General features: G+C 36.0%; 1 protein-coding gene across 1 annotated transcript in view; it reads left to right on the top strand.

Annotated features, from left to right (window-relative positions):
- IQCM (IQ motif containing M) overlaps nt 1-9,747 on the top strand; it is a 490,160-nt gene extending 480,413 nt beyond the window's left edge. The window contains 1 exon segment of the mRNA XM_037740696.1: nt 9,632-9,747. Within this exon segment, the coding sequence (XP_037596624.1) occupies nt 9,632-9,747 (116 nt within the window).
- The last annotated feature ends 836 nt before the right edge of the window (nt 9,748-10,583 follow it).

Raw genomic sequence — 10,583 nt, 5'->3', positions numbered from 1 at the left:
TCCCTATCTTTTTGTCTTTTCTGCATTTCTTTACTTGCTGGCACTACAAGATTCTGCGGGCATTTTTTGTATTGTTACTATCCCAGCCCTGGAATCATCCATTTATCCAATGAATCATGGTTTCTTTTCTTGGAAAATAGTATTTAGGTATTTAGAAACTAGATAGTATTTAGAAACTGGATGTGCTTATTGCTACTGAATTGTCACTGTTTCCAGGTCCTCTCAGAGGCTAGAACTAGGAAATATATTTATAATTACTAAGCCTATATTTGTAAACATGTCTGTAATTATTTATACATGTATACATCTGTATCCATATGCATTTTGTCTTTAGCCTCCAGTTTCCAATCAAAACACTGATTTCCAGAGTTACTTAGGTCAGCTCCTTTCCATCCCTGCTCTTCACTAAGTTGAAATCATTTTTGATTAACCTTTTATTTCCAGGCTCCACAATGTATAGAGTTTAATGCTCAAGTATATCATGTAGAAAACATTTTCCTGTAGGTAATCAAACTAACTTATTTCAATATTCTATAAGCTGCCTTTTGACTGTTTATGATGTTCTTACTATTTATATATGTCATCTAATTTCATTCTGTATTCCTACTTACTCTGTGACTGGCTACCCATTGATAATAAGCCTGCTCTCTCATTTCCTTTCATCGGATGCAGACATACTCAATGCAATCTCTTCTCCTTGCTGGCCTCCTCTGTGGCATAAATCATGCCACCTGGACCTTAGGAGCCATTAATTGGCATTCATTCTTAATATCTGCTATAATTCCAGCAACTGAATGAATATACTCTGTTTTCTACTTATCCTGACCTTAGACCTTTTCCAGTCAGCCAGCCTTCTCAGAATTTCCATACCCCCTTGGGAAACTCAGCAGTATCAGTAGCTCTCCTTATCCCACCTTGAGCTTTGATTTGTTTTTAAGGCTGCAGAACTATCATCTAGACACTGCCCAGAGATATTGCTATAGCCCCCTTCAACAAAACCCCTGCACTCCTGATTTTACCCAAAACAATATGTGACTTCTATCATTGAAATTTCTCTCTTTCTATTCTTCCAGGGTGAGGCACAATGGAAGTGGGTGCCTGGCTGTTTTACAAGAGCTCAGGATCTCATAAATCTCTTTTATTTTGTTCTTCCACCAGTCTTCCAGTTCAGTTGTTATTTCCTTAGGGTTGGAAAGCGTTCTTAACCATTACATAATCTTCTTTACCATATGTCTCTATGTGTTAAATTCTTCAGGTTCTGGTATTTTGGATCCTAAGAATGCTATTCATTCTGAATGAAGTCATGCTATTCCAGTAGAAGCATTACTTTTGAAAGTATTGTTTATGCTTTGTGTTTTAAAACCTTCTTGAAATGCACTTGTCTTCTCTGTTTTTGAGTTTTTCTGTTTGAGGGCAGTGAATAAATGGAATGACACAAAATTATTCACTTCGATTTCATAATTTTAATAAATAGCTATGTTTATTAAATCACTATATGTTTTCTATGTTTGAGGATTATTTTTAAAAAGGACCTCATTGTTTAAAAACTCAGAATATAATATTTATTAGCAACTTACACATTTTTTATGTTTTAAAATTGATAAACATAAGAAATGAGATGATTTGTTTTTAGTCACCCCCTAGGAAGCCATTACTACTGCCTAGAAGATAGACGTGGGAGCTAGGAGCAGTGAGGACTGGAAAGCAAATGTATAGTATTTCAAAACAATCTCCAAACTACATAACCACATATGTATGTATATGTAAATACATATATAGTCACTAAATGATCACAATCACTCTGTCTATGAAAACAGTCCCAATAACTGCAGTAAGTTCTACAGATTCTCCTTGGATATCTTGCGTGGGCTTATAAATATGTCATTCTAGGCTGCAAGATGGAATTCCATATTCCCAGACCCACCCTACTTCACTCTGCCCCCATTGCAGTGATGTCTGCTGCTGTCACTCTGAAGCTTGAGAAGCCTGATGGAGGTGTCTTGCTGCTGCTGTTGTCACTAGCACTCGTCCAGGCCATGCTGTGGTGATTCCACTTGGGCTCAAGTCAACCTGCAGAAGGCAGAAGCCCCTTTCCTGGCCTTTCTACCATAGTTACTCTGATCCCAGATCCCAGATGCTTTGTGCTCTCAGCAACCCAGGACATTGTTTAGAGGATAGCTTTTCAGTTACTTTCATTTTCATACTGGTTACTTTCACTTTCCACTGGTTACTTTCATTTTCCCACTGGTTACTTCTCTCACAAAACATACAAAATCTTCCCATTGAGGGAACAAAAAGGTGAGGAAGAGGAGAGTGGATAATCAAAGCAAAACAGCAAGAGGCATTCCAGATTACATAAAATCATCCAACTCTACCAACTGCCATTGTCTTATTTGACCAGGACTGAAATACTCAGCTCACTCTTCTCTTATTAAAAGTTTTTCCCTAAGAAGGTTTGTAAGTCAGAGGTCCTTTGAGGACTTGTTCCACCAGTGTTCTGGATTCACCCCTTTGTGAAATTCTAAATTACACAAAACTTATGTTCAGGCTTGGACCTCTGCTATATGTTAGCATCAAATATAACTACATTAGTTGTTTTAGTCTGTATTTATGCTGCTGATAAAGACATACCCGAGACTGGGAAGAAAAAGAGGTTTAGTTGGACTTACAGTTCCACTTGTCTGGGGAGGCCTCAGAATCATGGTAGGAGGTGAAAGGCACTTCTTACATGGTGGTGGCAAGAGAAAATGAGGAAGAAGCAAAAGCGTAAACCCCTGATAAACCCATGAGATCTGGTGAGACTTATTTACTATTACAAGAATAGTACAGGAAAGACCGCCCACATGATTCAAGTACCTGCCCATGGGTCCCTCCCACAACCCCTGGGAATTCTGGGAGATACATTCAAGTTGAAATTTGAGTTGTGAAAGGGACAAACCATATAATTCTGTCCCTGGCCCCTGAAAATCTCCTGTCCTAACATTTCAAAAACCAATCATGCCTTCCCAACAGTCCTCCAATGTCTAAACTCATTTGAGCAATAATCCAAAAGTCCACAGTCCAAAGTCTTATCTGAGACAAGGCAATTCCCTTCCACCTATGGGCCTGTAAAATCAAAAGCAAGCTAGTTACTCCCTAGATACAAGGGGGTAAATACAGCCATTTCAAATAAGAGAAATTGGCCCAAACAAAGGGGTTATAAGGTCCATACAAGTCCAAACTCCAGCAGGGAAGTCAAATTTTAAAGCTCCAAAATGATCTCCTTTGAATCCAGGTCTCACCTCCAGGTCACACTGATGCAAGAGGTAGGTTTGCATGGTCTTGGGCAGCTCCACCCCTGTGGCTTTACAGGGTACAGCCTCCCTCCCAGCTTCTTTCACAGGCTGATGTTGAGTGTCTGCAGCTCTTCTAGGCACAGAGTGAAAGCTGTTGATGGAGCTACGATTCTGGGTTCTGGAGGATGGTGGCCCTCTTCTTACAGCTCTACTAGGGAATGCCCCAGTAGAGACTCTGTGTGGCAGTTCTAACCCCACATTTCCCTTCTGCACTGTCCTAGCAGAGGTTCTCCATGAGGGACTCACCCCTGCAGCAAACTTTTTCCTAGGCTTCCAGGAGTTCCCATACATCTGAAACCTACCGGAAGTAGCCAAAATGTAATCCTTGACTTCTGCGCACACACAGTCTCAACACCTTCCGGAAGCTGCAAGGCCTGGGGCTTGCACCCTCTGAAGCCACAGCCTGAGCTATATGTTGGACCCTTTCAGCCACAGCTGGAGCGTCAGGGACATTAGGTTCCTAGGTTGCACACAGCACAGGGACCCTGAGCCTGGCCCATGAAACCACTTTTTCCTCCTGGGCCTCCAGGCCAGTGATGGGAAGGGCTGCCGTGAAGGTCTCTGACATGGCCTGGAAAAATTTTCCCAATGGTCTTGAAGATTAACATTAGGCTTCTTGCTACTTATGCAAATTTCTGCAGCTGGGTTGAATTTCTTCCCAGAAAATGGGATTTTCTTTTGTATCACATACTCAGGCTACAAATTTTCCAAACTTTTATTCTCTGCTTTCCTTATAAAACTGAACACCTTTAACAGTACCCAAGTCACTTCTTGAATGCTTGGCTGCTTAGAAATTTCTTCAGCCAGATACCCTAAATCATCTTTCTCAAGTTCAAATTTCCACATATCCCTAGAGCAGGGGCAAAATTCCACAAGTCTCTTTGCTAAAACATGACAACTGTCACCTTTACTCCAGTTCCCAACAAGTTCCTCATCTTCACCAGAGACAACCTCAGCCTGGACCTTATTGTGCATATCACTATCAGGATTTTGGGCAAAGCAATTCAACAAGTTTCTAGGAAGTTTCGGACTTCCCACATTTTCCTGTTTTCTTCTGGGCCCTCCAAACTGTTCCAACTTCTGTCTGTTACACAGTTCCAAAGTTGCTTCCATATTTTTGGGTGTCTTTTCAGGAGTGTCCCACTCTATTGGTACCAATTTACTGTATTAGTCTGTTTTCACACTGCTGATAAAGACATACCCAAGACTGGGAAGAAAAAAAGAGGTTTAATTGGACTTACAGTTCTACATGGCTAGGGAGGCCTCAGAATCATGGCAAGAGGTGAAGGGCACTTCTTACATGGTGGTGGCAAGAGAAAATGAGGAAGAAGCAAAAGAAGAAACCCCTGATAAACCCATCAGATCTCGTGATACTTATTCCCTATCATGAGAACAGCATGGAAAGACTGGCCCCCATGATTCAGTTACCTCCCCTTGCGTCCCTCTCATAACACATAAGAATTCTGGTAGATACAATTCAAGTTGAGATTTGGGTGGGGACATAGCCAAACCATACCATAAGTCCCTTAGTATACACAGGGAATTGACTCTGGGACTTCCTGAGGATACCAAAACCCACAGATGCTCACAGTATTTATGTAAATACCATGAGTTTTTGCATGTTTCTTATAAAACATAAATACCACATCATGTTTTATAAGAAACATAAGTTTCTTATAAAGTTTCTTATAAGAAACATAAGTTTCTTATAAAACATGATGTAGTATTTGCATAAGACCTACGCATATCATCTCAGATACTTTAAATCTTCTCTGGATTACTTTTAATACCAAATACAATGTAAATGCCATTTAAATATGTGTTACACTGCATTTAAAAATTTTTGGTTTTTATTATTGTATTGTTATTTTTATTGCGTTTTCTAAATATTTTAGATCCACAGTTAGTTGAATTGAGGTACAGAAGGCTTACTATACTTTAATATGTTAATTTCCATCTATAACTGTATTTTGCTTTATATTGATTATGATAACATTCTGATGTGCAGAGCCTGATACTGTGTGAGGTAGTGCTTTCACTTTATTTTTTTAACTAGGTTATTATGAGTAACACAATAATTATAGCGTTTTCCTCTCTTGTTTATTTCTTGATTAGCAAATGAAGACCCAGAAAGGTCTCAGCTAGTGTCCTTTATATTACCCCATAGCACTTAGCATGAATCTAAACAAACAGGACTCAGTAGATACTCAATGACCTAAATGCTTATTTTATTTTGCAAAACTCTCTGTGTTTGTTTTCTTTCCAACTTTCTCTACAAAGATTAATTTTAAAGTATTCACAAGAAGTAGCCAATAGTGTAGAACAATATATAACCTTGAGTAGGTCAGGGAATTTGCATGAAAAATAATAACATGGACATGTGAATATAAAAATTTGTAGATAATTTAAAAGAAAACATAGGACACAATCATACTTTGAACGTTTGAGGAAAAAATAATGTCCCATTTCTGAAAATCCAGCCTATAAATCATGTATTCAGCATATTATCTATTTAATTTGAACAATTTCACCATTTAAAACCATTCTTTAAATTATTGAAATAGAAACAAAACTGTTGCATTTCTGATTATTTCTTAATTATCTACAATAAAAATGACTTTCTACCATGCATTTCACTCTACATCTAGAAACTTAGATTTCTAATATTGCTATTTTTACATAAATAATATTTTCCATTGAAAATGTATCTAAGGCTAAATTATATCTAAACTCATCATTAACATTTTAATAGGTGAAATTTTACATGTTTTCTCTCTGTATAACTTTAAAATACAAGTATTATATTATAGGTACTGCTTTTCCATTGAAAAATATGTTATAACACAGTAGAGGTTAATAAAATATTTTTATGACATATTTTAAAGGCCTTTGTTGAAGCTATTTCCCCCTTGAAAGGTTTTTCACTTGTTCTTGGGGACCAACAAATTTTAGTTATTTGAGATATTTTTTGATCACACAAGTGACATGAACTGGAACACCAAACCCACCTTTGGGTTTATTTATGATTGCTCTACTCAGCCTCATGGAAACAGAGAAGTTTCCTTGATGTCCCCTTCTTTAGGTTTTTTTCATTTTTTCTTTCTTTTCATTTTTCCCTCTCTTTCTTCTTTCCTGCACCCTCTCCACCCCTCAACCCACGTCTCTCTCTCTCTTTCTCATTTCCACTCACTCTGATGGCACGGCCCTCTGAGACCCCAGGTGTCCACTGTGGTCTTATGATATACTCTCTCTTTTGGGTGGATCCTATGCTTTATCCTCCATCCCCAACCTACAACCAAAAAAATTGGCTTGCATTTCAAATATTTTCTAAGGTTACTGATTTCACTTTGTTTTTGACTTTTGCATTTTCTTCCCTCTCTGCCAGCTTAGTAATGAAGTTAAAATACATTTAACATATTATTCAGGATTTCACTTGTTTTTATCAAAATTGTTCTCTGAGTCTATTCTGCCATATGACAAAAATGAATGTCAAGAATATTTACTTTGAAAGATTAAAGATATATTATGTGTACTTATATTTTTATCTATCCTAAATGAAATTATTCTTTAATTTAAATGTTTATGAAATAACATTATTATGATTGTCAGTAAAATTTCTTTAAAAAGCTTATTTTATAATATCATAGGGTAGATAATCCAGAAAATATTTTTTAATATTTATAATGTGTCAGATATATCTGTTTTAAAATTATAAGCTTTTAGTATTATAATTATTCCACTTTTACAGAAATATTGGTTTACGGAAATATTGGATAGAAAGTAGAGTGTTCCCATGTACCCTCACAACTGCACCCCAGCCCTATTAATAATTTCTCCTATTATTAACACCTTGCATTAGTGTGGTACATTCATGACAACTGAAGAGTTAACATTCATGAAGTATTATTACAAATATGTCTTTTGACATATAGTTTTCAGTCCTTTCAACAACTAGACAAAATAGGTACTACCTCCAATTTCAAAAGTAGGGAAACTGAGATTGAGTACTAAATCTGGATTCACTCAGAAATGTGTAAGAACAAGAATTCAGGCCCTAATTTTCACATTTCTTTCTATTTTAGCTACTTTGAGTAATATTATACTTTAACTATCTTTTGCTTGATGAAATATGTGCTTGGTATTATTAAAGCAATTCATAATAGGAAAGCATTTTATCCTGAGATCCCATTTCAATAACTAGTATGCATATCTCATGCTTTTCTAGTGTAACTGTAGTAAATTAGGATTAGGACACTAATTTGTGGTTGCTTTTCCCTATGATCATACTGGGAATGAAAACTACTAATTCTTTTGCAAATACTCTTACTGTGGCCTAATTTGTCAGTTTAAAAAAATGTTTTATTGTGTGTATTAAAGTAAACAAGATGATGTAATGGGATATGTGTAAATAGTAAAATAGTTAATATAGTGAAGCAAATTAGCATATCTATTGTCTCACATTCTTCCCATTTATTTTGTTTGCCACAAGAACACTGAGATCTTTAGTGGGAATCCCAAATATCAGGCAATTTTTTTGCCTGTGGTCTTCAGGTTGTGCATTATATCTCTACACTGTTCATCTTAAACATCTGCTACTTTGTGATCTCCCATTTCCTCTCCATCCTCCACCTCTAGTAACAAATTTTATTCTCTATGTCTGTATGTTTGACTCTTTTTTTTCAGATTCCACATGTAAGTGAAACCATGCAATATTTCGCTTTATGCCCTTTAAGTTCACTCTTGTTGTGGCAAATGGCGGGATTTCTTTTTAAGGCTGAATAATATTCCATTGCATATATATGCTATAGTTCTTTATTTGTCCTTTGATATTAAAGTTGTTTTCATATCTTGGCTACTGTGAATAATGTTTCAGTGAATGTGGAAGTGTAGATAATCTCTACCAGGTGGTGATTTCATTTCCTTTGGGTATATGCTGAGAAGAGGGATTACTGGATCTTATGGTAGTTCCATTTTTAATATTTTAGGAAATTCCATACTGTTTTCTAGAATGGTTACACCAATCTAAATTCCCATCAACAGTGTACAAGTTGTATCCAAACGCTTGCTAACATTTGCTATCTCTAGATGTTTTGATAATAGCCATCCTAAGGAGTCTGAGGTGATATCTCATTGCAGCTTTGATTTGCATTCCCTGATAATTAATGATGTTGAGTATATTTTCATATTACTGTTGTCCATTTTTATACCTTTTTTGGGAAAATGACTAGTCAGATCCTTTTTTAATGTGGCCCAATTTAATCTTGTTGTTATAAGGCCTTGCTCTTTGTTAAATAACAATATGGAGCTACATCAACCCAGCAACAATATCTTATTTCTTATAACACCTCAAGCCATTAATTTCCTTTTAGCCATGTGGATTATTGTTCTTCTTATAACTTTAACTGGTTTTTGGCAGCTGGTTATGTTTTTGTTTAATAACAACTATAGGACCTAAATAGCAAAGATATACTACCTTATCTGTAAATTATTTCTGTGTATAATGGTGACCACAGTAAATCTATATCTTTTATTTATTAATTGGGAAGTCATTTTATACATAAAGATGGATCTATACAAGTAATCTATACAAATAGTGGTTTATGTTGATTTAAATATTATTATCAGAACTGATTACACTGTAATGTAAAAAAGTCAATACTGTTTGTCTTAAAAGCAAACATGTGTTGCATCTAATTTATTTCAAGTATGGTTTATCCCTCAATGCTGATAGGAAATCGGTTCCAGAATCTCCATCAAATATGCAAATTCACACATGCTTAAGTCCTTTATATAAAATTGGGTAGTATTTGCATATAATTTATACCCATCTTCCCAAATACTTTAAATCATCTCTAGGTTATACATAATACCGAACACAATAGCTACATACCTCTTCATTCATGTGGATTCAACAAAGTACTTGTGTAGCAAATTCAAGTTGTGCTTTTTAGAACTTTGTGAAATTTCTTTTTCTGAACATGTTTTATCTATAGTTATTGAATTCACTACTGGGGACTCCATAGATACAGAGGGCTGATGGTCTTCTGTATATTAGTCGAATCCAGTTTCACCCATCCCTTCCCTCAATGCTTTGGCTTAACAGTAACTTTGAGTCTCTTGGCATGATATATAAAGTAACACACTGCACCTAAAGGAAATGAGCCCAAGTCAAATCTTTTGCATATTCTAACACAACCATCATTAGTTCCTATAACTTACAGAATTTTAAAAGCATGATACATTACTATCATATTAATTGAAAATATATTAATGTAACTGTATGTTTTATATTATAGTGAATGGACATCCAATACTCAAACGAGCTAACATTCAGGCTGTTGGAAAGTTGGTGGCCGGATCCATAAGAGAAAGGAAAATGAGACAACATTATAAGTCACGAAAGGTTGAATAATGTTACTAACATATTATTACCTACAATAGTGAAACCTCGAAAAGTTAGCATTGGAGATGGATCAATTCTGTATCAGTAGGAAGAAAGGATAAAAATCTTTTTATATGTAAAGGACTTTGACAAGTTCATCTGTAATTTCTAATATCTCTGGATGAACACCATTCACTTGATCTTCTGATTTATCATAATGAAGTAGGAACCTACATAGTGTCAGGTACTCCTTTCATTGGACTATAATTTATGTTGTTCCATTACCAATAAATAACATAAAGAAACTTTAAACTTTTTATTTCTAAAATGCACGAATCTGGTATACAATACTTAAATTTATCACTTAAATTTTTCGGGAATGGTTGTTTGAAACTGTGTTAATTTTTGGTATAGTTGTGGTATTATTTTTCCCTACTCATTGCTCACTCTAAATTTAAAAAGTAAGAAGCAACGTACAGTATTTCTGAGTTGATTTGCCTTAGCACTGAAAGAATTTTTATTGTTGTTGTTGTTATGGAGTCTGCCTCTGTCACCCAGGCTGGAGTGTAGTGGTGCAATCTTGGCTCGCTGCATCCTCCACCTCCCATGTTCAAGTGATTCTGCTGCCTCAGTCTCCCGACTAGCTGGAACTACAGGCATGTGCCACCACCACACCCAGCTAATTTTTGTATTTTTAATAGAGACAGGGTCTCACCACGTTGGCTAGGCTGGTTTCAAACTCCTGACCTCAAATTATCCACCCACCTCAGCCAGCATGTCCAGCCCCAATGCTGAAAGAATTTGAAGCAAAGTTTTCTTAAGAATCTTGAATTTAATTTGATCTATTCATCTAACCATCTTTCTAT

Source organism: Cebus imitator, unplaced genomic scaffold (assembly GCF_001604975.1).
Source record: "Cebus imitator isolate Cc_AM_T3 unplaced genomic scaffold, Cebus_imitator-1.0 Scaffold4, whole genome shotgun sequence".
Lineage (NCBI taxonomy): Eukaryota > Metazoa > Chordata > Mammalia > Primates > Cebidae > Cebus > Cebus imitator.
The sequence above is the reverse complement of the archived record's forward strand: the minus strand, read 5'-3'. Positions and strand labels throughout refer to the sequence as shown.